This window comes from Lolium rigidum, unplaced genomic scaffold (assembly GCF_022539505.1).
Source record: "Lolium rigidum isolate FL_2022 unplaced genomic scaffold, APGP_CSIRO_Lrig_0.1 contig_28051_1, whole genome shotgun sequence".
In the NCBI taxonomy this organism is placed as follows: domain Eukaryota; kingdom Viridiplantae; phylum Streptophyta; class Magnoliopsida; order Poales; family Poaceae; genus Lolium; species Lolium rigidum.
Window position 1 is genome coordinate 33010 of NW_025900083.1, and position 27616 is coordinate 60625.

Genomic DNA, 27616 nt, shown 5'->3' on the forward strand with positions numbered 1-27616 from the left:
CCTACCCTTGAATCCATAGGAAACTTTGTACTAATACAGTATAATGATCACCTGAGTTATTACACCAACAGGTCTGTCACTTACGTGTGGTTCCCATGCGTGAGGTCCCACACTTCAGTGAGCACAAGTCATGTGCGGTAGGTAGGCAAACTCCCATCTTCTTTGTCAAGAGAAGACGCATCAAGACTCTCTCTCTCTCTCCAGTTATCCACCTCTAAAATCGATGCATATGTAGCGGCTACATATATATTCTTGGTCATAATCCCCTTATCTAAAGATGATGGATGCATGGCTTCACGTCGTCGTCGCTTTCATCGTCATTATCTTCGTCGTCCGAGTAGTAGTACTTCCCGCACATTGTTCCGTCGAACACCTTCACCGTGAGCACATCATCGCCTTCATATTTGAAGTGTACGAAGCAGCCGAAATCCACACCGTGCGCGATGGCGAAATTCTCCCAGCCCTTGTCGAGGTACATCCGGCCTTGTCCGTCAAATAGGACCTCCACGGTCCAGAGACGAGGACCGCGGTCAGCTGCTCGCGAGATACACCTTAGCTGGCTCCCGGCCGTCAAGATAGTCCGCAAACTTTTTGGGAGAGCCCGCAAAGAGATCGAGCGCCCATCGTTTGAAATTAAAGGTTTTTAGAACATGCCCATAATCAATCACATGCATCATATATGTGGGAACGCGTACGTACCTTCTTGACCAAAGGGTCTTCATAGACGACGATGAAGAACTCCTCTATGATCAAAGGCGAGTGTTGACGGTGGTGGTGGCAATGATGATGATCCATCACCCCGGCCGCCCCTTCCCCTTCCCCTTCCCCTTCTGGTCGGCGTCCTAGACGTGGAAGCCATGGCAATGGGATCAAGTGTATGTGAACGAAGAAGAGAGAGGCAGAACCTATTGACACAAGGGATGGCCGTTGTGGTTGTTTATAAGGAAGAGATGACCGCTGTAGGGGTTAACACAATAAATTAAGGAGGAGGTGACCGTTGTGGGGGTTTTACACAATAAATTAAGGAGGAGATGGCCGTTGTGGGGGTTTATATCTCAACAAAAAAGTAACGCGAACTATTTTGACGGAAATGGAACTTCGTGATATAGTTTATCATTTTACCGTGAAAAGTAATGCCTAAAATAAAAGGTAATTCGTGATAGTTTATCATTTAACGAATGGGGTACATAAGATACGGGTCAAAATGGCGCCTCTACATTTTTAAGATAAACTATGCCATATTTTAGTGCCAATTCCCAACTCTTTACGATTTTTAGTGTTTTTAGCCAGTTTCACACATTTAAATGACTATATGCTGATTTATTGGAAGTAATTCAAATTTGAAATGTAGGTGTGTTATAACTTGGTCATAGAAATCCCCCAAAATCATTTTTAGATTCATATTACTTACTATATAAGAAGGCTATGTGCTTTGGTTTTTCATTTTTTCTGGTTTTTTTTTTGAATTTTATGCCCATTTGAATCTTGGTCAAATACTAGCTAGCTAGGTTTGACCAAGATTTAAACAATTTTAAAACATGAAAATGAAAAGGCAAGCCTGGATCTTTTTTAGTCACTCTAAAATGAAGCTTTTGGGAGGTTCTTGAAATTTAAATGTTTGAAACCAATACGACTTCTCTTCATGCTAGACTTCATAAGATCGACCGAGTTTATGGTTAGGGGGTAGATACATGATTTGTCTGGTTTGAACACATGTCTAAACCTTGTTTACCAACTTGAATGCTTTCTATATGACATAAGAAGACTATGTGCTTTTGTTTTTCATTCTTCTATTTTTTTGAATTTTATGCCCATTTGAATCTTGGTCAAATCCTAGGTTTGACCAGGATTTAAACAAGTATAAAATATGAAAACGAAAAGGTAAGCCTGGATCCTTCTTAGTCACCCTAATATGTACCATTTTTTGGGAAGTTTTTGAAATTTTCATGTTTGAAACCCAAAACCACTTCTCTTCATGATTGACTTCATAATTAAGACAGAGTTTAAGGTTAGGGGCACATATATACATGATTATCTGGTTTGAATATGTCTAGACCTTGTTTATCAACTTTAATGCTTACTATATGACATAAGAATGCTATGTGCTTTGGTTTATCATTCTTTTGGTTTTTTCCTGAATTTTTATGCCCATTTGAATCTTGGTTAAATCCTGGGTTTGACAAAGATTTAAACAAGTTTAAAATATGAAAATGAAAAGGTAACCATGGATCCTTCTTAGTCACTCTAAAATGAATCTTTTGGGGGGTTCTTGAAATCTCAATGTTTGAAACCCAAAACCACTTCTCTTCATGGTTGACTTCATAAGACAGAGTTTAGGGTTAGGGGTAGATACATGATTTGTCGGGTTTGGATATGTCTAGACCTTGTTTATCAACTTGAATTCTTACTTTATGACATAAGAAGGCTATGTGCTTTGGTTTTTCATTTTCTAATTTTTTTGAATTTTATGCCCATTTGAATCTTGGTCAAATACTAGCTAGGTTTGACCAAGATCTAAAATGAAGCTTTTGGGAGGTTTTTGAAATTTCCATGTTTGAAACCCAAAACCACTTCTCTTCATACCTTACTTCATAAGACAGAGTTTAGGGTCGTTAGGGAGTACATACATGATTTGCCTGGTTTGAATATGTCTAGACCTTTTTTATCATCTTGAATGCTTACTGTATGACATAAGAAGACTATGTGCATTGGTATTTCATTTTTTCATTTTCATGCCCATTTGAATCTTGGTGAAATCCTAGGTTTGAGAAAGATTTAAACAAGTTTAACACGTGAAAACGAATAAGTAAGCATGGATCCTTCTTACTCACTCCAAAATGTACCAATTGATAGATGTGTTAACTTTGCTTCATGGAAAAATTAATGTCATGTAAATGAGTTAACTTCGATTTCCTACCCTTGAATCCATAGGAAACTTTGTTCTAATGCACTATAATAATCAGCCGAGTTTTTACACCAACGAGTCCGTCACTTACGTGTGGTGCCCATGCGTGAGGTCCTACACTTCAGTGAGCACAAGTCACGTGCAGTAGGTACGCAAACTCCCAGCCATCTTCTTTGTCAAGAGAAGACGCATCAGGATGCGTATTGGAAGTCTCTGGGTCCTTCAGGATCCTTCGGTTGTCCCTCTCACAAAAAAAAATCTCTCTCATTCTCGGCCTCGCTTCGACTCGCTCGCTCGCACCTCCTGCTCCTCGACAAAACCTGCACAACAGTCAACATCATCACCCGAAAAAGGGAGACACCATAATGCACTCCCTTCTTCTCTCCTTCCGAGTGATCCCTCTTCCTCCGAGTTTCACGCGACGGGCAAACACACATGTGCTGCATAGTAATAATAAAAAAGTAGAAAAATCGACCTACGAATCTATGATTAAATATAGGTTAATCTAGGGTTTTGCCCACTACTACAGATCAAGTTCAAAAATATCCACTTGAATGGTTCAATTTTGGGCTACTAATGTGCGTTGGTTTTTTAATTTTTTTGAATGTTTATGCCCATTTGAATCTTGGTCAAATCCTATGTTTGACCAAGATTTAAACAAGCATAAACATGAAAATGAAAAGGTAAGCTTGGATCCTTTTTAGTCACTCTAAGATGACCAATCTAGCACTACAAGAAATGTGTTGACTTGCGACCCTTCATTTTTGTCACTGAATCGTCACTACATTCAATATATGACGTTTTTATGACAAAAAATGGATCGTCAAAAACGGAGCGTCAGGAATCAACCAACATGACCTTCTACTTGGAATCGTCATGATCGTCCATGACGATATTGCATCGTCATAGAATCTATGACGATCCAATATCGTCAGTAGCAATCTGGCCATGCCACATCAGATCCTACCTGGCCAGTCTGACGTGGCAAAATTATGACGAAATCAAATCGTCGTGATCCAAAATCAGCCCGGTCCATTTTGGTGGTCTACATGGGCTGAGCCCATTAATACCAGCCTTTTTTTTCTTGGCTTAGCCTTTTTTTTGGTCCGTTCGTGTTTTGGGCCTCAGCCTTTTTACAGGTTTTTCTATTTTGGGCCTTGGCCTTCCTACAGTCCGCATTTCATTTTCTATTTCCCTACCAGGCCCACGTCAGATTTTATTTTCCAACAAACTGATAGAAATTAAACAACAGATGGTTAAATCAGAACCGAGAAATACATGAAATTATTTTGAAGAGAGACATAATAAAATACACAGTTGACATGTACAAGACACGAGGATGCAACTGAATGTTACAAAAATATAAACCCACCGCATGAAGATATCCCTACAACAGACAACATCCATCATCGGTAGAATCACCAAGAACTAAAGAACGTCCTTCCGGCCGGCCAGACTCAGCTCCCAACCTCCAGGTCCCCTTTTTGCGGCTGCTTCATCAGGACCTCTCCCGTCCACCAACACCATGGCAACATGCCAACTTCTCCCCATATGCACCATTCCCTCCGGCGTCGCTTAGCAGCGGCTGGCTACCTACCACAGTACCACCACCAGTCCAAGAACAAGCCTCTGTCATAGGCTCATCCATCCATCCTGCACAACAACAACCATCCGAAGGTCAAGCCAACAATCAAAACCATTCAAGAAACAGATACTGGCCAGAATAACAGTTTCACAGTTCAGTGAAGTGAAATAAGAGCATGACCACAAGGGAAATAAAAGAGTATCACTCATCTAGATACTATCGCAGGATAACATCATGCAGCCAATAAGTTCAGAAAGAGAGAAATGGAGTAGGAGTACATTATTTTCCATTTTACACAGATCATATCTTGACATAAAGTTGAAAATAAAGCAACAGGTACAGCACAACAAATAGCAGTAACCAGAAAGTAATATCCAAAGCTTCCATAGCACATTTGGACTTGGATCAAAATATAATGCATGGCATCATGTCCCATGAACCAAGCATCGGAGAGGAGAATGGGATAGAGAGATGACTTAACTAATCCAGAGAAGATTGTTGCTTCAGTTGCAGCACAGTGAGCTCAACACTGAGAAACCGGTGCCATGGTTGTCATCATCTGAAATTATAAAAAATCCTCAGAACAGGGCTGCCATGGCTCATTATAATGAGCAAATATTGAAAGAGAAACTCGAAAACATGAACAGAAGTTTGAATGTCTAATTCACATAACTATGTCGAAAGCAACCAGTTCATCTAAAAAATGATGAGTTTCTAAAACTAAACATTAAGTGCCCAACATCACAAAAGACAGAAGTACCCAGCCTCGTGAAGAAACATATTGTTCATTTGACCACATATATGAATGTAGTCATTATATCACATAACAAACCAAGCCAATATATTTCGCACCAAGCAGAAAATTTACGGGAGTTAATCATAATTTTACAAGGTGTATCAAAGGACATAACTGACCGTTACTCATAACATAGATACCTTAGTACATGATTAATCCTCCCAAGTTTCAATAGTATCTGTATAGGACCGTAAACCAAAGAATAAGAACACTTGAATTCGGGACAGGAGTGTCACACAATTTACACTTGGATACTTGAACTACCAAGCGAGTGATGCCAATTTACATTATTAGAACAGAAATGATTACCCAAAATCTAATAAGGTTGATTTCATATATGACAGCAATTGTCCCATGTTTGGCCATGTGCAACTCTTCCGTTACCAAAAGCATGCCTCCCCAAGAAAATGCAAAACGACAACATTCATCATAATCTGTGCTATGTGGCAGTGTTTTTTTTGTGTAACACAAAATAAGAAAAACATCAGCTCTAATCCTACCCTTCATGTGATGAACCTATCTATCAAGTAAACATCATCCTATAACAAACTAACTAGTGGTTGCACGAAACAGGGACAGTGCAACTACTACTGGTTCCTAACAGCCAACTTTTGCTACGGAAGAGAGCAAAGGGACCAAAATTGAACTCTAATGCATAGTAGGAAGAGTATCTATCAATGCCCAGAAATCCAGTCCATGGCAGAGTTAGAAATAAAACTCATGATATATATATATCAACACACAAATTCCAGCCATATGTATAAATATATGTACAGGAAGAGAGCAAAGGGACAAAAATAAACTCCAATATAGTACAGCAGCCATACACAATGCTTGTGCTACGCAAACTAGAGGAAACTCACATTCTCACAGACAAGCTAGCGCTTCTCTTTGTGCTGAGCCTATCCAAACCTACCTCCGTCATGATAACATTAGAAAAATCCTTGTGGGCCTTTGTCTGCACATAGCATCAGGAACACGAAAATTAAAAACATCCTCTAGAAGTTTACTAGAACACCAAAAGTGAGCTATTATTTACAAAAGACAGTATATTATAATTTGTATAACAAGCATATCTCTAGGAAAATTGAGAGGAAACAATTACTACTGTCCAAGTTATTGTGCTGCTAATTAACTTACCAAAATGAGAAAATGGAGGTCAGATTTATTAGTGGTAAATAATTGTTACAAACGATGGAAGTTGCACATGTTATCTCAAATATATGCAATACTGTAACAAATCGATTATCTGATGTAAAATTCCATGCTTGTGTTAAACTCGAATTACTCACTAACTCATCTTACACTCTACAAAAAAATATCAGGGCATCTAGATACTATGGTAAAGAAAGTGCTAGCAAAGCCGAGTCTTGTATGTAATATAATCACAAGACAAACGTCATATTTGTTGCGTGGATATAAAAAATCAACTTGCAGGTTACTTTGACAATAGAAATTTAAGTGCCACCATTGAAATTTGAGAGTCTAATATCCAATCAGAGATTTATTGCATTCAAGTGCCGCTCAAACATGCACACAAACATGACAACAACAAAAAGTAATAAATAAGGGCAGATTATAGTACCAAGGCATTATGTCATGATATATATGAAAATAGAAGGTAAAAGGAGGTACTGTGATCACATAGAATATTTACAGTTGTCTCAATTTAGTCAATAACCAACAAAGATAACTGCACTTCACCAAGTGAGGTCTTTCATCTTTATAACCAGATTGTGGAATTAGATGAATGCTCACAAATAAAATTGCTTGCTTCAGTACTAGTAGCAATCTAGATACCAAACAATGCTAAATGGCAGAAACATTCGATTTATTGCAATAAATACACGGGGAGGAACAGAACGTGGAACCATCCAGGCGTCTTTGTCGGTGTATGCCGGCAAGGAACTGAAGAAGAACGGGGAGGAGGCCGGACAGCGCTAGAGACGTCCGTGGCGCCCGGACTCGGTGACCGACCGGCCGCGCAGTACCCAATAACGCGGCATCGGTGAAGGCCGCCGCTTGCTGGATGGCCGCATCTGCCCAGCGCATCTGGCCACCATGCTTCCCTCCTCCACGCGACTCCGAGGTGCCGCCATCGCCATGGGAGGAAAAGACCTGAGCTTGACCTCTACTCCTCTCTATACACTCGAGATCTCAGGCTAGGGTTTCTGTTGGGGTGAAATTTTGTGGTTCCACGTGGTGGAGTTGAGAGGGGAGGAGGAGGGGGTTCGGGGGTGGTGGTCGGAGGTGCAGGGGGATCGCCGGAGTTGGCCGGGATCTAGGCTGGAGAGGGGGCGGCGAAGGGGAATGGGGGCAGGAGGGAGGGGTTGGGTAGGTAGGTTGCGAGGGTGATTCCTTCGATGGGGTTGTCTGGACGACGGGTTCGGGCAGGGTCGGTTTTGGCTTTGGTTTGTTCGGTTTCGGTAGCGCGCCTGTTAGAATCGAATTTTGGTTGACCCCAAATCCGGCGCCAATGGTAATATCCTGCGCGGGAAATATTTCCGTTGCGGTGCTCGGTTTCGGTGCGTTGGATCAGGGTGATTTGGACAGCTGAGATTGAAGTCTGAGGATGATCCGTGTGTGGCTGTTTCATGTCTTTTCATTGGCTAGATTCACACCCGCGGGAAACGGTATTAACATGATATCTCAAGGGATACAAATGCTGACTTTATTAGACTTTTCTCTTTGTTAATTACAGAACCTAGCGGTATTTTATCCTAATTTGTCTGGTCAAAATGTGGGTCTAACATGTCAGTAGCCTAGCCAAATCCGTACTCACACCTAACGAAAATTGGCACATGAATCTGATATGTCGGCGAAAGAACTGAGGTGGCGAACACATGGACACGACACGTATGCAAAATAACTGAGGTGGCAGACACATGGACGAGGCATGTATAAGGACCCGTTGAGGTGGCCTAAAGTAACATGTACGACGATTTTAATAGGTCGTAATCGCTTAGAAATAATGTCACGGACCGCGTGGCTCCGAATATGACGATTTCATCCTAGAAAATAATGACATTTTCAAACCAAATCGTCATTATTTTCTAGGGTTTTGACCCTACCAATCAGCTCACGACCATTTAGTTTGAAATCGTCATAGAATCATGACGATTTTTCCTAGGGTCACTGAGAGAAGGTCACAAGTCAACACATTTGTTGTAGTGTAGTTTAGGGTTAGGGGGTAGATACATGATTTGTCGGGTTTGAATATGTCTAGACATGCTTGTTTATCAACTTGAATGCTTACTATATGACATAAGAAGACTATATGTGCGTTGGTTTCTTATTTTTAATTTTTTTCTGAATGTTTATGCCCATTTGAATCTTGGTCAAATCCTATGTTTGACCAAGATTTAAACAAGTTAATTTAAAACATGAAAATGAAAAGGTAAGCATGGAACCTTCTTAGTCACTCTAAGATGAAGTTTTTGGGAGATTTTTGAAATTTCCATGTTTGAAACCCAAAACCACTTCTCTTCATGTTTGACTTCATAAGACAGATCGAGTTTAGGGTTAGGGCCAGGATAGATACATGATTTTTCTTGTTTTAATATGTCTAGACCATGTTTATCAACTTGAATGCTCATTATATGACATAAAAAGGCTACGTGCTTTGTTTTTTTTTTTTTTTTGATTTTTTATGCCCATTTGAATCTTGGTCAAATCCTAGGTTTGACCAAGATTTAAACAAGTTTAAAACATGCAAATGAAAAGGTAAGCATGGATCCTTCTTAGTCATTCAAAAATGAAGCTTTTGGGGGTTCTTTGAATCTCAATGTTTGAAACCCAAAACCACTTCTCTTCATATGGTTGACTTCATAAGACAGAGTTTAGGGTTAGGGGGTAGATCGATACATGATTTGTCGGGTTTGAGTATGTCTAGACATGCTTGTTTATCAACTTGAATGCTTACTATATGACATAAGAAGAATATATGTGCGTTGGTTTCTTATTTTTAATTTTTTCTGAATGTTTATGCCCATTTGAATCTTATTGGTCAAATCCTATGTTTGACCAAGATTTAAACAAGTTTTTAAAACATGAAAATGAAAAGGTATGCATGGAACCTTCTTAGTCACTCTAAGATGAAGTTTTTGGGAGGTTTTTGAAATTTCCATGTTTGAAACCCAAAACCACTTCTCTTCATGTTTGACTTCATAAGACAGATCGAGTTTAGGGTTAGGGCCAGGGTAGATACATGATTTTTCTTGTTTTAATATGTCTAGACCATGTTTATCAACTTGAATGCTCATTATATAACATAAAAAGGCTATGTGCTTTGTTTTTTTTTGTTTTTTTGATTTTTTATGCCCATTTGAATCTTGGTCAAATCCTAGGTTTGACCAAGATTTAAACAAGTTTAAAACATAAAATGAAAAGGTAAGCATGGATCCTTCTTAGTCATTCTAAAATGAAGCTTTTTGGGGGTTCTTAGAAATCTCAATGTTTGAAACCCAAAACCACTTCTCTTCATGGTTAACTTCATAAGACAGAGTTTAGGGTTAGGCGTACATACATGATTTGTCGGTTTAATTTGAATATGTCTAGACATGCATATGCTTGTTTATCAACTTGAATGCTTACTATATGACATAATAAGACTATATGTGTGTTGGTCAAATCCTATGTTTGACCAAGATTTAAACAAGCATAAATCCTAAAAATGAAAAGGTAAGCTTGGATCCTTCTTATTCACTCTAAAATTAAACTTTTGGGAAGTTTTTGAAATTTCCATGTTTGAAACCCAAAACCACTTCTCTTCATGCTTGACTTCATAAGACATAGTTAAGGGCTAGGGGGTAGATACATGCTTTTTCTGTTTTGAATATGTCTAGACCTTGTTCATATCGTTCAACTTGAATGCTTTATATATATATATAAAGGCTATGTGCTTTGGTTTTCATTTTTTGATTTTTTTCTGAATGTTTAATGCCATTTGAATCTTGGTCAAGTCCTAGGTTTGACCAAGATTTTAGCAAGTTTAAAACACATGAAAATGAAAAGACAAGCCTGGATCCTTCTTAGTCATTCTAAAATGAAGCTTTTGGGGTTCTTGAAATCTCAATATAATGTTTGAAACCCAAAACCACTTCTCTTCATGCTTGACTTCATAAGACAGAGTTAAGGGTTAGGGGTAGATACATGCTTTTTCTATTTTGAATATGTCTAGACCTTGTTTATCAACTTGTTGAATGCTTATTTTATATGACATAAGAAGGCTATATATGTGCTTTGGTTTTTCATTTTTATGTTTTTTTAATTTTATGCCCATTTGAATCTTGGTCAAATACTAGCTAGGTTTGACCAAGATTTAAACAATTTAAAAACATGAAAATGAAAAGGCAAGCCTGGATCTTTTTTAATCACTCTAAAATGAAGCTTTTGGGAGGTTCTTGAAATTTCAATGTTTGAAACAAATACGACTTCTCTTCATGCTATGCGCGCATGGCATACCTTGCATATCATTCGTGCATATATTTCAATATATATTTGAACATATTCTTGGGGATATATATATATATTTCAATCTCTCTCTCTCGATCTATATATCGTTGGTGGCCAAGAAACACACTTATATATATACGCATGCACTTTATGTGCAAAGGCGCGGGTGCCTCCAATAATGTGTGTGTGCACTCGATCGATGATCCCTAAACCTTAAACCCTAAAACCTTAATCCCTAATCCCTAATTATACCCTAAACGTACACCCTAAACACCCTAAACACTAAAACCTAAACCCTAGACCCTAAACCCTAAACACTACATCCTAAGCCCTAAACCCTAAACCCGGCCTAAACCCTAAACCCTAACCCTAGACCCTAACCCTAGACCCTAAACCCTAAACCCTAAATATATTTCAATATCTCTCTCTAGATCTATATATCGTTGGTGGCCAAGAAACACACTTATATATATACGCATGCACTTTATGCGCAAAGGCGCAGGTGCCTCTAATAATGTGCGTGTGCACTCGATCGATGATCCCTAAACCTTAAACCCTATGTTTGACCAAGATTTAAACAAGTTAATTTAAAACATGAAAATGAAAAGGTAAGCATGGAACCTTCTTAGTCACTCTAAGATGAAGTTTTTGGGAGGTTTTTGAAATTTCCATGTTTGAAACCCAAAACCACTTCTCTTCATGTTTGACTTCATAAGACAGATCGAGTTTAGGGTTAGGGCCAGGGTAGATACATGATTTTTCGTGTTTTAATATGTCTAGACCATGTTTATCAACTTGAATGCTCATTATATGACATAAAAAGGCTATGTGCTTTGGTTTTTTTTTTGATTTTTTTGATTTTTTATGCCCATTTGAATCTTGGTCAAATCCTAGGTTTGACCAAGATTTAAACAAGTTTAAAGGTAAGCATGGATCCTTCTTAGTCATTCAAAAATGAAGCTTTTGGGGGGTTCTTGAAATCTCAATGTTTGAAACCCAAAACCACTTCTCTTCATATGGTTGACTTCATAAGATAGAGTTTAGGGTTAGGGGGTATAGTAGATCGATACATGATTTGTCGGGTTTGAATATGTCTAGACATGCTTGTTTATCAACTTGAATGCTTACTATATGACATAAGAAGACTATATGTGCGTTGGTTTTTCATTTTTTTTTGTTTTTCTGAATTAATGTTTATGCCCATTTGAATCTTGGTCAAATCCTAGGTTTGACCAAGATTTAAACAAGTTTAAAACATAAAATGAAAAGGTAAGCCTGGATCCTTCTTAGTCATTCTAAAATGAAGCTTTTGGGGGGTTCTTAGAAATCTCAATGTTTGAAACCCAAAACCACTTCTCTTCATGTTTAACTTCATAAGACAGAGTTTAGGGTTAGGCGTACATACATGATTTGTCGGTTTAATTTGAATATGTCTAGACATGCATATGCTTGTTTATCAACTTGAATGCTTACTATATGACATAATAAGACTATATGTGTGTTGGTCAAATCCTATGTTTGACCAAGATTTAAACAAGCATAAATCCTAAAAATGAAAAGGTAAGCTTGGATCCTTCTTATTCACTCTAAAATTAAACTTTTGGGAAGTTTTTGAAATTTCCATGTTTGAAACCCAAAACCACTTCTCTTCATGCTTGACTTCATAAGACATAGTTAAGGGCTAGGGGTAGATACATGCTTTTTCTGTTTTGAATATGTCTAGACCTTGTTCATATCGTTCAACTTGAATGCTTTATATATATATATAAAGGCTATGTGCTTTGGTTTTCATTTTTTGATTTTTTTCGAATGTTTAATGCCATTTGAATCTTGGTCAAGTCCTAGGTTTGACCAAGATTTTAGCAAGTTTAAAACACATGAAAATGAAAAGACAAGCCTGGATCCTTCTTAGTCATTCTAAAATGAAGCTTTTGGGGGTTCTTGAAATCTCAATATAATGTTTGAAACCCAAAACCACTTCTCTTCATGCTTGACTTCATAAGACAGAGTTAAGGGTTAGGGGTAGATACATGCTTTTTCTATTTTGAATATGTCTAGACCTTGTTTATCAACTTGTTGAATGCTTATTTTATATGACATAAGAAGGCTATATATGTGCTTTGGTTTTTCATTTTTATGTTTTTTTAATTTTATGCCCATTTGAATCTTGGTCAAATACTAGCTAGGTTTGACCAAGATTTAAACAATTTAAAAACATGAAAATGAAAAGGCAAGCCTGGATCTTTTTTAATCACTCTAAAATGAAGCTTTTGGGAGGTTCTTGAAATTTCAATGTTTGAAACAAATACGACTTCTCTTCATGCTATGCGCACATGGCATACCTTGCATATCATTCGTGCATATATTTCAATATATATTTGAACATATTCTTGGGGATATATATATATATTTCAATCTCTCTCTCTCGATCTATATATCGTTGGTGGCCAAGAAACACACTTATATATATACGCATGCACTTTATGTGCAAAGGCGCGGGTGCCTCCAATAATGTGTGTGTGCACTCGATCGATGATCCCTAAACCTTAAACCCTAAAACCTTAATCCCTAATCCCTAATTATACCCTAAACGTACACCCTAAACACCCTAAACACTAAAACCTAAACCCTAGACCCTAAACCCTAAACACTACATCCTAAGCCCTAAACCCTAAACCCGGCCTAAACCCTAAACCCTAACCCTAGACCCTAACCCTAGACCCTAAACCCTAAACCCTAAATATATTTCAATATCTCTCTCTAGATCTATATATCGTTGGTGGCCAAGAAACACACTTATATATATACGCATGCACTTTATGCGCAAAGGCGCGAGTGCCTCTAATAATGTGCGTGTGCACTCGATCGATGATCCCTAAACCTTAAACCCTATGTTTGACCAAGATTTAAACAAGTTAATTTAAAACATGAAAATGAAAAGGTAAGCATGGAACCTTCTTAGTCACTCTAAGATGAAGTTTTTGGGAGGTTTTTGAAATTTCCATGTTTGAAACCCAAAACCACTTCTCTTCATGTTTGACTTCATAAGACAGATCGAGTTTAGGGTTAGGGCCAGGGTAGATACATGATTTTTCGTGTTTTAATATGTCTAGACCATGTTTATCAACTTGAATGCTCATTATATGACATAAAAAGGCTATGTGCTTTGGTTTTTTTTTTTTGATTTTTTTGATTTTTTATGCCCATTTGAATCTTGGTCAAATCCTAGGTTTGACCAAGATTTAAACAAGTTTAAAGGTAAGCATGGATCCTTCTTAGTCATTCAAAAATGAAGCTTTTGGGGGTTCTTGAAATCTCAATGTTTGAAACCCAAAACCACTTCTCTTCATATGGTTGACTTCATAAGATAAAGTTTAGGGTTAGGGGGTATAGTAGATCGATACATGATTTGTCGGGTTTGAATATGTCTAGACATGCTTGTTTATCAACTTGAATGCTTACTATATGACATAAGAAGACTATATGTGCGTTGGTTTTTCTTTTTTTTTTTGTTTTTCTGAATTAATGTTTATGCCCATTTGAATCTTGGTCAAATCCTAGGTTTGACCAAGATTTAAACAAGTTTAAAACATAAAATGAAAAGGTAAGCCTGGATCCTTCTTAGTCATTCTAAAATGAAGCTTTTGGGGGTTCTTAGAAATCTCAATGTTTGAAACCCAAAACCACTTCTCTTCATGGTTAACTTCATAAGACAGAGTTTAGGGTTAGGGGTACATACATGATTTGTCGGGTTAATTTGAATATGTCTAGACATGCATATGCTTGTTTATCAACTTGAATGCTTACTATCTTTACTATTAAATTTGCATTGGTTGTTCGTACGCGTACGTCAGGGTTGATCGATCTTGCGCACAAGTGGGCCGAGCCCAAAGCAACGGCCCACACCATCCCTGCCGGTACCGGTTTGTTTGTTTTTCTTGCCGCACACCACCTGAGGCTGATTCTACCGCTCCCATGGCTGCACCCCGAGGCTCAAGCTACGCACAATCCCAAAGGCTCACGCCGCATTCGGCCGATCTTGGTCAAGAATTGATAGGTGTAGCGCTGGGGAAGGCCTCTCTGCGAGGAATCGGCCCAGCCGTCGCCTCAAAATCCTCCTACTTCACTTGAGACAGGAACAACGCCATGCCCTCGAGCTCAGCCAGTGCCCTGCAATTCGAAGCCCCATGGAGCCCTTGAACTCACCCATCCCCCACAATTAGAAACACCATAGCGGCCGCCAAGGTCCGAGGGCGACCGTGCTGGTGCGCCGCGAGCCGAAGGGTGCTCCTGGTCACCGCAGCCACGTTACTACGTTAGGCCTTAGCACGGCCTGTGAGTGCTGCGACTGAGAGCAGCTTGGCCGAAAGCCGCGGCAGCGCAACAAGGATGTTGGCCCGACAGCCGTATCGTTCGAGCGCGCCGCATCGTGCTGCGCCAGCAACCAATCTGTTGTGCAGTTTTGCTTGCGCTCCTAATTTAGTTTGCTGTGTTCTGAAGTAAGCAGGAGGAACCCAGGAAGTGCTGCCTAAAATATTGTTCAGGTTCTGCATGCAATTGGGTCTACGAAAACAACCTCGTGCAGTTAGACTAACATATCTAGCTGTCTAGCACCTGCAGTTTTTAGTAGGAGACTGACTGTATCTATGATCTCGAAATAGGTCTCTAATTGGGGAGTGCTGTTTTAGCACCCGGAGCATATGCACTTTTAAAATGCTGAAATTTTTTGATACAAAATTTAATGAGTACATCTTGGAATTGTACACATTCACAAAATGGTTCCACGGAAAACCGAGATTTTAGTGTTATGTGTAAAACAGACAAATTTTGGTGTAAAAAAAGGTTATGTATGTGACACTTTTTTTTTGTCTTTTTCGCACAAGTTACAAAAATGTCGGTTTTTCGCAAAAGTTGATGTGCGCACGCAAAATGTCGATACGTAAGCGCAAATATTTTCTTCAATTTTTTTATCAGTTCAAAATATTTTTTCGATAGCTGGAGTATATGCTTCCATGTGCCGAATTGAGTTTCTGCTCTAATTATTGTTTCATATATCCCTTTGAGTAGTGTTGATCATCGAAGTCTTATTTTTCTTACAAAATTAGCCCAACTAAGTGTCAGTTGAGCTTCACATAAACAATTATTTACATTGTAAATTTCCAAAAAGTGTTTACCATGTTCTATATTTTTTGATCAATAACTATTACGAACTGTACTGAAATCTAACACTTGGTAAGTGTCTTGTTCTATTTCTCATAAGTATTTCACTTCAAGTCATGTAATCTGAAAGTACTTCAAAATTAGTACTACTTATTATTTAGTGTTAACTTAAAAAATTTATGGACTACTTTCTACGGATGGCGTATTTCAAATTTATCATCCCCTTATGCTGATATATGTTCGACTAAATGTAAGTTCTGCTTTTCAATAGAGCATAAACTGTTGACAAATTTCATATGTTGTTGCACGTAGCAACGTACGGGTATTTTGCTAGTATGACATAATAAGACTATATGTGTGTTGGTCAAATCCGATGTTTGACCAAGATTTAAACAAGCATAAATCCTGAAAATGAAAAGGTAAGCTTGGATCCTTCTTATTCACTCTAAAATTAACCTTTTGGGAAGTTTTTGAAATTTCCATGTTTGAAACCCAAAACCACTTCTCTTCATTCTTGACTTCATAAGACATAGTTAAGGGCTAGGAGGTAGATACATGCTTTTTCTGTTTTGAATATGTCTAGACCTTTGTTCATATCGATCAACTTGAATGCTTAATATATAAGAAGGCTATGTGCTTTGGTTTTCATTTTTTATTTTTTCTGAATGTTTAATGCCATTTGAATCTTGGTCAAGTCCTAGGTTTGACCAAGATTTTAGCAAGTTTAAAACACATGAAAATGAAAAGGCAAGCCTGGATCTTTTTTAGTCACTCTAAAATGAAGCTTTTGGGAGGTTCTTGAAATTTCAATGTTTGAAACCAATACGACTTCTCTTCATGCTAGACTTCATAAGATCGACATGATTATCTGGTTTGAATATGTCTAGACCTTGTTTATCAACTTTAATGCTTACTATATGACATAAGAATGCTATGTGCTTTGGTTTATCATTCTTTTGGTTTTTTCCTGAATTTTTATGCCCATTTGAATCTTGGTCAAATCCTAGGTTTGACAACGATTTAAACAAGTTTAAAATATGAAAATGAAAAGGTAACCATCCTTCTTAGTCACTCTAAAATGAATCTTTTGGGGGGTTCTTGAAATCTCAATGTTTGAAACCCAAAACCACTTCTCTTCATGCTTGACTTCATAAGACAGAGTTTAGTGTTAGGGGTAGATACATGATTTGTCGGGTTTGAATATCTCTACACCTTGTTTATCAACTTGAATTCTTACTTTATGACATAAGAAGGCTATGTTCTTTGGTTTTTCATTTTCTGATTTTTTTTTTGAATTTTATGCCCATTTGAATCTTGGTCAACTACTAGCTAGGTTTGACCAAGATCTAAAATGAAGCTTTTGGGAGGTTTTTGAAATTTCCATGTTTGACACCCAGAACCACTTTCTCTTCATGCCTTACTTCATAAGACAGAGTTTAGTGTTAGGGATAGATACATGATTTGTCGGGTTTGAATATGTCTAGACCTTGTTTATCAACTTGAATTCTTACTTTATGACATAAGAAGGCTATGTGCTTTGGTTTTTCATTTTCTGATTTTTTTGAATTTTATGCCCATTTGAATCTTGGTCAACTACTAGCTAGGTTTGACCAAGATCTAAAATGAAGCTTTTGGGAGGTTTTTGAAATTTCCATGTTTGACACCCAAAACCACTTTCTCTTCATGCCTTACTTCATAAGACAGAGTTTAGGGTCGTTAGGGAGTACATACATGATTTGCCTGGTTTGAATATGTCTAGACCTTTTTTATCATCTTGAATGCTTACTTGTATGACATAAGAAGACTATGTGCATTGGTATTTCATTTTTTCATTTTCATGCCCATTTGAATCTTGGTGAAATCCTAGGTTTGAGCAAGATTTAAACAAGTTTAACACGTGAAAACGAATAAGTAAGCATGGATCCTTCTTAGTCACTCCAAAATGTACCAATTGATAGATGTGTTAACTTTGCTTCATGGAAAAATTAATGTCATGTAAATGAGTTAACTTGGATTTCCTGCCCTTGAATCCATAGGAAACTTTGTTCTAATGCACTATAATAATCAACTGAGTTTTTACACCAACAGGTCTGTCACTTACGTGTGGTGCCCATGCGTGAGGTCCCACACTTCAGTGAGCACAAGTCACGTGCAGTAGGTACGCAAACTCCCAGCCATCTTCTTTGTCAAGAGAAGACGCATCGGGATGCGTATTGGAAGTCTCCGGGTCCTTCGGGATCCTTCGGTTGTCCCTCTCACAAAAAAAAATCTCTCTCATTCTCGGCCTCGCTTCGACTCGCTCGCTCGCTCGCACCTCCTCGCTCACTGACAAAACCTGCACAAGAGTCAACATCATCACCCGAAAAAGGGGAGACACCATAATGCACTCCCTTCTTCTCTCCTTCCGAGTGATCCCTCTTCCTCCGAGTTTCACGCGACGGGCAAACACACATGTGCTGCATAGTAATAATAAAAAAGTAGAAAAATCGACCTACGAATCTATGATTAAATATAGGTTAATCAAGTTAAAAAATATCCACTTGAATGGTTCAATTTTGGGCTACTAATGTGCGTTGGTTTTTTAATTTTTTCGGAATGTTTATGCCCATTTGAATCTTGGTCAAATCCTATGTTTGACCAAGATTTAAACAAGCATAAACATGAAAATGAAAAGGTAAGCTTGGATCCTTTTTAGTCACTCTAAAATTAAGCTTTTGGGATGTTTTTGAAATTTCCATGTTTGAAACCCAAAACCACGTATCTTCATGCCTGACTTCATAAGACAGAGTTAAGGGTTAGGGGGTAGATACATGCTTTTCCTGTTTTGAATATGTCTAGACCTTGTTTTTTCTGAATTAATGTTTATGCCCATTTGAATCTTGGTCAAATCCTAGGTTTGACCAAGATTTAAAAAGTTTAAAACATAAAATGAAAAGGTAAGCCTGGATCCTTCTTAGTCATTCTAAAATGAAGCTTTTGGGGGATTCTTGAAATCTCAATGTTTGAAACACAAAACCACTTCTCTTCATGGTTGACTTCATAAGACAGAGTTTAGGGTTATAGGTAGATACATGATTTGTCGGGTTAATTTGAATATGTCTAGACATGCATGCTTGTTTATCAACTTGAATGCTTACTATATGACATAAGAAGACTACTAGGAAATTTGCCCGTGCGTTGCGACGGGTGACTAAAATATTAGGAACACGATCTTTGCGATTTATTAAAACTGGGCATTTTTCATCATCTCATGTGAGTCCTAGTCTCCTGGCACGGTCGAGCCTATGTCCTTCCAAAAAAAACTGAACTACGGGTTGATATACGTATTTTTAAGTGTCTAAAAAAAGTTTTTCTCGGTAGGTCTAAATTTTCTACTTGACCAAAGCTAGAGGAGCCCGGTTAGGTGTTTGAAGCTTCATAAAAAAATATGGCATGTTTTCGAAACTTCAGCATTACATGATTTTATTTGCATAAAAACTCAAATATAACTTCTTTTGCTACCTCTGTAGTCAATAGTAAGATGGCTTATCGATGTGGCAGTGGTCTGGTTGATCTGCGATCATCACGCCCGGACGGTGTTGATCATGGCGGCAAGGGGATTTGTAAAGTGTGTGTTTGCCTATTAGAACGTTGAAATTGATCCGAGCTTTAATATTTTTACGTAGAGTCTACTATTTCAGTTATGTGGGGTCCTCTACTCACAAATATAACCTATATTCAGCATTAAGGGGCTACAATCCGTGCCTGGCCAATAAAACAAATTGAAATGATTGAAGTTTTTTTCTATTTTGGAATCATCTTAGGCCAAATCCATACTTTCGCGGGATTATTCGTAACTATATAATTTGCAATACATAAATATTGGCTCTCCATATATCCTTATTGGAGAGCCTCTCCCAAAAAATACCTCCACTATTTCTTGGTGGACTCCAATTGCCTTCCTAAATTTCACTCTCTAAATTCCAATAATAAATAATTTAAGAGTTTCTCTGGCTAAAAAGAGCTTACATATAAAACGGAGGTAATACTAAATATTATATCTATCCTGTCTCTCAAAATAACACAAGAAAATCATCAAACAAATTTTACCGCAGCTCTTAAGTTTTCTTTGTGTTTATTTTTCCTTCTAGCATAACTAGATGATGCCCCGCGCGTTGCGGCGGTGATTTTTTAGTGATGTACTGTAGTAAAATTCACAGAGATTTTTTAAGCCTTTAAGTAAAATATAATGATTTGGAAGTCGATAAAACATTTATTACATGATCAGAGTACTCTTCAAGTACATTGGTAACTATTCATTGTATTTGCAAATCTTATAGTCATCAGAAAGTATAGCCATGACATGTCTTTTTCCATTCTTGATGTAGTGAAGAATGGCTTATCAGATCCTCTTATGCTTGCGATGTCTGCACGTGAATGTTCATCTTTGCTCCCCTCTTGTAGAATTAGGTGCAGTGGTTGTCTAGTGTTCCTGAGTTTTTTTATTGCCTCGGTATAAATCTTGCTATGTTCTGTTTGTTGATGAGCTGAACGTGCAAGTACAGATGTGGTGAGCCTTGTTTTTTCGGTAAAGATGTGGTGAGCCTTGTTGCCATGCTGGATAGAAAGCACTGTAAATGAAGATAGCAGTATACAATAGAAATAGAAATAGTTAATATTTGAAAATGATGATGTTATATTCAATCTAGGCTGATAACTTGCAACACATGCATCCTGACAAAACAATTGAGAACTCTCCATATTTTCCATGAAAATTCCGAACCTGAAAATATTTTTATGTCTATTAAAGTGACCATATCTGTAAATAAAAGACGAAACTAAATCAATTTCTAACAGGAACAACACATTGCTGTATGATATCGTGTGCTTAAAAGTATTGCGAAACTCTGGGAGACTATACGAATAATTAACCATATCGTGCACCAAGAATAAATCTGGTGAGTCCTGCACCAGATAATTGGCATTGCTATGCTAATGTGACATGATAAATCAAACAGCCAAGTGAAAAGACCATGTAAAATAGAAAAAAGTACTTGGCAAACATAATACGTCGAGACGTCATGGGTAGATTGCAAAAAAATATCATGGGGACTGCAGTCCAGAATAATGGATTGATGGACAGTTGCTAGTCCTGCTTCTAAAATTAACAGGGAGGTAAAATAGATATATCCTCAGAACTCAATACAACTATGAATCATCTGATAAACAGCAATAATGTTTCAAAAGTAGCATCAGCTAGCTCACTGGATAAATAAAAAAGTGTATTTTAAACGGCAAACAAACTGAAAGCTTTTTACAGGCATTAAGATATGTCATCAAGTACCTGGTTGTCAATTGTAGAGCCTCCACTTGTGCTGTTAACACTTCAACATGCATGCATTTAAATATATAGGAGGCATCAGGATTACAATTGAAGGCGATCAATCTAGTGATCAGTACTTCTTCACGTAAGCAATAATAACCAAATTTAGGTAGAAGCAAGTCTACATGTGGTTAAGAAAATCAGTAAGAAGAAGCAGGTATTGTTGTTCTTGTCTCTAGACAGTCTATTTGAACTAATGCATTTGACGGAAAATTCAAAGGAAAAAAAAAATCCAATGTAGCTAACATTCAAAGGAAACAAATTCTAATGTAGCTAATTATTTCAGGGGAGATTCCAGGGTAAGAACTACGTGCAGTCAGCAAAGTTTAGAAAAACAGAAGATGTATTGCCGATGCTATGTAAATTAAAAATTCAGAGCAAAAGATGTGAGCTTGTACGTGTACCAATTGATGATATACGCTTTTCTTAGCTTCAGCAAACTGTCCTTAGCCGTAGTGCCATACACCTGATGATATAAGCTTTCCCCTCTCTTCAGCTAGTAGCAGGCACAATAATCAAATCAATTCGGAGGGTCTTGAGTGAATAGCATGTACAATCCAATCAAATCGGGTGGGGAGCAAATCGTCGAGCAGATTCCAGCGGGAGCGGAGCGCAACTTGACAGATCGATTGAAATATCTTGGGGGATTGAAAAATAAAAGGGAGAATCCATATGGGGACGGGAAGATAGGGAGCGGACAGCTACGAGAGACTGCTGCAAGATATGGTGGCGCAAACAGGCGGCCGAGCTTGATGTCGATGGCAGGATTTATAGGTTCTTAACATGGAGGCGGCAACGACTGAGTTGAATCGAACCGTTTCTAGTCGATGAATGATGTGATGCATTTGTTGCGAGGAGTCCATAAGTTGCGGCGAGAGGATTTATGGCCGGGAGGCCGTGCGTCGCGGCGGCGGAGGTTTTATTGATGCTGAATTACACGGTTCAGCAATAGAAACTGTGATTTGCTTCTTCCGGAGCACAACCAGCCACTCGCTGTGTGAGCCCACGGAAGTACGTCCATCAGCCGTGAACTGCTATCTGTAGGGCCCATCCTGACTATCTCTTTCCTCGATCTCGCCTAGCACACATACTTTATGTCTCTCTCGCGGCGGATATCACCTCCGCCGCCGGCAAAATCTGGCGAGCTGGCGCCGCCCTGGAACGATTCATCGCGGGCTAGGCCCTCTCCACCTTGCCCGGACCGATTCCCCAATCGGCATACTACTTGGGATTGTGATTGGGATCGAGATCTAACGCCTGGATCTTGAAGGTTAACGTGAAGCAGAGGAAGAAGTAGGACAGATGTATATTAGTAGAGGAGGGGGCGGCGTGCGCCACAGGGGAGGAGACCGGGCCGGACTCGAGTTCATGGTGATCACGACACGCCGTGGGTGGGGGCGCAGTCTCCAGAAGCTTCTGGATTACGGAAGGATGGGTGAGACAGGGAGGACGGAAGAGCTTTTATTTTGAGATGAGGACGGAAGAGTTTGTACTGCGGGGTTAGGCGGTCGGGAGGACTCGTGAATCCTGCGTGTCGTGGGTCATCCAAACGAACCCTTTTTTTTGACTTGGCGGTGGCACTCTTGGTAAATACCTGTCTGGTGGAAGGGCAAATCGGTAAAATTTGGGACGGACCAACAAGAAACCTTATTTTCTTTATTATTAGGTATATAGATATGTGTGTTGGTCAAATCCTATGTTTGACGAAGATTTAAACAAGCATAAATCCTGAAAATGAAAAGGTAAGCTTTGATCCTTCTTATTCACTCTAAAATTAAGCTTTTGGGAAGTTTTTGAAATTTCCATGTTTGAAACCCAAAACCACTTCTCTTCATGCTTGACTTCGTAAGACATAGTTAAGGGCTAGGGGTAGATACATGCTTTTCTGTTTTGAATATGTCTAGACCTTGTTCATATCGATCAACTTGAATGCTTACTATATATATATATATATATATATATATATATATATATATATATATAGATGCGCTATTTGACTCCCAGGGAGCAGAATATTATTCTGCACCCGGGTCGAACTAGCAGCCACGTTGTTCTGCCCGCGCGCTACCGCATCTAGCGGCAGACGACGTAAAAAAATTGTTGCGTGCGTTCCCGATGCTGGCCGCGCCGTATAACCGTAGCTGGCCCACGATCCACGCGACGCACCACCATCACCCCGTACCAAGCGACGTAGAAAACCAAAGGATGCGATGTAAGAGAATTAGGCCCACCGAACATATGAGGTAATAAAGTTACGGCCGAGCCGTCAAACAAATGTGGACGTGACGTAAAAGAATTAGGCCAAATAGGAAAAAGGGAGCGGCGAGTCATTGCTAGCTGCATCGACCAACAATCTTAGTACAGAGTAGAATTTTAATACTAATAAACCACAACAAATCAAATTTGTGTATGTAAGTAAACAAAAGTTTATTTTTAGCCCTAAATCTATTTTCAGCAATCATATTTAACATTTTTTGAAATTCAGAAGGGATTCATAAAATAAAATAAAAAATAGTAGAGTGAAAGTAACAACCAGACTTAACTAATTGTACTGAAAATGCATAACCATATTTGGAAGAACATATTATCCATTCTTGTTCTATTCGTCTTGGAAGGATCTGCAACGCAAGAATTTCACAACAAACAACACAATTTCCAACTCAGGATCCATGAAATTCCGGCGTTCCAAAACAGGGCATTTAGGGCCACAAATTACATTTTATTTCCAAAAAGACGCCAGTGATAGCTCCACCAACTTAGCTACCCAGGTAAAGAACACACCTGACTAACACAATCATGTCGTGTCTTGGACGCTAGCTCCTTTCCGCCGACCGTATAATGACTAGAATCACATTGTTTTTCTCCAATAACTATATCTTCTGACCATCGCTAGCATTTTCTCCAGTGCTTTGTACAGCCAGTTAGTCCCCCAGGAAGCAATACTGGAGATAATTGTTCGAGGAGCTAACAATATCTTGCAAAAATGTGCTGTTGTCGTAGTCACTGGAGGGTTGAGGCCGTCGGTGGAGACAGGAGCTCCCGGTATCGACCACTTCAGTGCATCTCTGGCACCCATCCGAAAAACTCGTCCGCATTCAGGTCCTTCGATGAGGACATGTAGACATGTAGTACAAAGAGCTGCCTTGTCAGCCTGGGGCAAATATAAACATCGCAGGGTTAGACCCTGCTAACACAACCAATAAGCAAAAGATCAACTGAAACTTGAAATATCAGCCAGGAACTAATTAGTGGCAACTGAGAAAGCATGTTGCTCGACTATGACCTTGGACATGCCGCTATAGCCAAAATCGAACCCACCAATAAAATTGTTCAAGCCGACAAAGAGATCACCGATGGCCAGTCCATCACATATACCCACTCGCTTTATTGGTATTTGGATGTCCTTGAAGTACTTGGAAGGTTTGTTTCAAATTGTCAAGAAACAAATATTTTTTTAGGCACACTCCTTATTTCTACATATACCCACTTCCGCAGACAAACAATACAAATCACATTAGGGGCAACATATGTGCTCTCATTAGACTGAATTTCTCTTGCTCCGAAGCCATCCACCGCCCACCCAATATCAATCAAAGTTTTAGAAGTAGTGTCTCGCCTATAGCTATTGGCCTACTACAAAAATGGCAAAACGTAAATGACTAAATAGCACGTTATGCAACTAATGGAAATGCATGGGGATGAATCAAAATCATAATTCAATGGCAGTCATACAGTGATGAACAGTCAAGAGGAAGAAACTAATCATATTTCAATGTAAATTATGTCAAAGATAAACGTGAATCTTAAGCAAAAATAATGATACAGATCTTCCTAATAGAATCAAATGCTGGGCAGTAAAACATAAATGATGTTTGTTTGAATTTGCCATAAAGATAAGCTGAATTTGTAAGACACGGCAGGGACCAGAAACCCAAAAAATAGTTTTTTTTTAAATAGGACGGTATGCAACTAATGGAAAAGCATGCGGATGAATCAAAATCATAATTCATTGGCAGTCATACAGTGATGAACAGTCAAGAAGAAGAAACTAATCATATTTCAAAGCATAGCTCTGAAAACAGGAAATTATGTCGAAGGTAAACATGAATCTTAAGAAAAAATAATGATACGGATCTTCCTAATAGAATCAAATGCTGGGCAGTAAACATAAATTATGTTTGTTTGAATTTGCCAGAAAGATAAGCTGAATTTGTAAGACACACTAGGGATCACAAAACCACACAAATAGTATTTTTTTCAAATAACATGTTATGCAATGTATGGAAAAGCATGCAGATGAATCAAAATCATAATTCAATAGCAGTCATACAGTGATGAACAGTCAAGAAGAAGAAACTAATTATCATATTTCAATGCATAGCTCTGAAAGACACGAAATTATGTCAAAGATAAACATGAACCTTAAGCAAAGATAATGATACGGATCTTCCTAATAGAATCAAATGCTGGTAGTAAACATAAATTATGTTTGTTTGAATTTGCCAGAAAGAAAAGCTGAATTTGTAAGACACGGTAGGGATCAAAACCCCACAAATAGTATTTTTCAGTAAAAAATGATTGATTCATTCCAATGCGACATGTAGAAGGTGGACCAAACTTTTTTATATATTTAAATGAAAAGAGCGAATCGTAAACTTAAAACCAAGCCGTATAAAACTTGAAGCTTTAGCGACAAATTAGGTAAATGCAGGTAAGTGAACCTGAAAAATATGTACCTCCCAAACAAGCTGAATATATTCCTGAGGGAAAAGGCAGAATGGAGCTAAATTGCAATAGAAATAACGTAGTAATTCTAAGCTATTTACAAAGATGGTAAGCCCATAGCAGACAATTAGATCCAAGGTTTTAATTGTATCATCACATCATTAACTATTCATATAGACGTGCATCTGCAAAAAAAATTATGACATTATCCTGGCAGAAACCTACACTAATGCATAACAACACATCACCAGCATGACCTATTCCACTGATTAATTAGCAAAGTCTATCTAATATAGCTGCATCTGCACAAAACTGAATCTTCAGAGCAAGAGTTCAAACTGAAAAGGGGGACTATAGAGATAGATGTAGGACTATTGCCGCGTCACTGGGCAGGACACAACGAAAGGACTACAAAAAGTGAATGTTTGGTTTGTCCCCATATTGCAAGATCAAGTCTTTTTATCCCATACTTGAGCAGAAAGATAAGAGCCCACCGCAAAGACCGAACTGCCAATCTAATACTAAACATGCCACTTGCAGATTACCACTTTATTTGCTCTTGAAGAAAAAAATCATGGCTAGCTAACTGTATGTCTGTATCCAACAAACAAGTCAAGGAAACGTGGTGCTGCAGATCGGGACGCACCTCCTATTGAAGAAAGGATCCACAAGTTGGAGAGTGTTCGCGCGGCCTGGTACGCATTCCCTGCAAAAGGATACGTGAGCCACCTCGAAAATTAATTTGCCCAGAGCTGACGAGGATGGGGAGGAGTACTTGCCTCTCTAACGAGGGGCGGCCGTGCGGAAGAGTACCTGTTGGATGGGGGAGAGGAAGCGCGGCGACTGCAGGCTCTCCATGGAAAACGCCGCGCAGTAGCTCGTGGACGCGTCGTCGTCTACCGGGAAGCGCCCCGCGCGCAGCTCCCGTCGGGGCTTTCCACGAGCGCCGCCTGGAATTCGGGACCGCCGGCGAGGGTAGGGCGGACCTGGGGTCGTCGAAAAGGAGGGGGAATGCGCTGGGGCGCGGATTCTTCGGGCGGCAGCGGCGGGGATCTGGTGGTCGCCGGATTTTTGGAGCTGGAGGAGCGCACGCCGGCAGTTTCTGGAAACTGGGTCCAATGGGCAACGCATGTCCGAATCCCCACGATAAGAAAAACCGGCGAGGTAATAAACCCCAAAAATATACATCGGGCGGAGCCGCACCGGAAGCAGGCTCAGTCCGGCTCGGTCGACCGACCCGGGTGTAGAATTACTTATTCTACCCCCAGGGTGTCTAATAGAGTTTCTCTATATATATATATATATATACCAGCACTATTCTGCAACCGGTTGCAGAATAATATTCTGAGCACCGACTTGAACTTCTCTGGACACAAGGTTGAACTTCCTGGATAAGAGGGTTGACCTTTCTGTCGGCACTTACCTGAACTTCCCATTTTCTTGAAAGCAACTGTTTATACTACGATTTTCTCAACCATTTGGCGGAAATGTGCAAATGATATACCCGTTGCATAGATAATGAAAAACCGTAACTTTTTCATGTTCATAACTTTCGCAGATTATGCATGGTTTTAATTTAATTTTAAAAATACGAAAACGCTTCTATGTGGCCAGAAAACGAACTTTTAG

General features: G+C 38.9%; 1 protein-coding gene across 2 annotated transcripts; it reads right to left on the reverse strand.

Moving 5' to 3' along the window:
- Positions 1 to 23800: 23800 nt before the first annotated feature.
- On the reverse strand, positions 23801 to 27165 carry LOC124680761. Of its 2 annotated transcripts, XR_006995582.1 has the most exons (3): positions 26801 to 27161; positions 26634 to 26693; positions 23801 to 24413 (listed from the first exon to the last, which is right to left on the reverse strand). XR_006995582.1 is itself a non-coding variant. In XM_047215812.1 (2 exons), the coding sequence occupies exons 1-2, from the start codon at positions 27116 to 27118 to the stop codon at positions 26637 to 26639; spliced, it is 375 nt and encodes a 124-aa protein (XP_047071768.1). In that variant the 5' UTR covers positions 27119 to 27165; the 3' UTR covers positions 25541 to 26636. The 2 variants fall into 2 exon arrangements, 1 of the variants encoding a protein (XP_047071768.1); XM_047215812.1 differs by lacking the exon at positions 23801 to 24413 and having other exon boundaries at positions 25541 to 26693; positions 26801 to 27165.
- Positions 27166 to 27616: the final 451 nt, after the last annotated feature.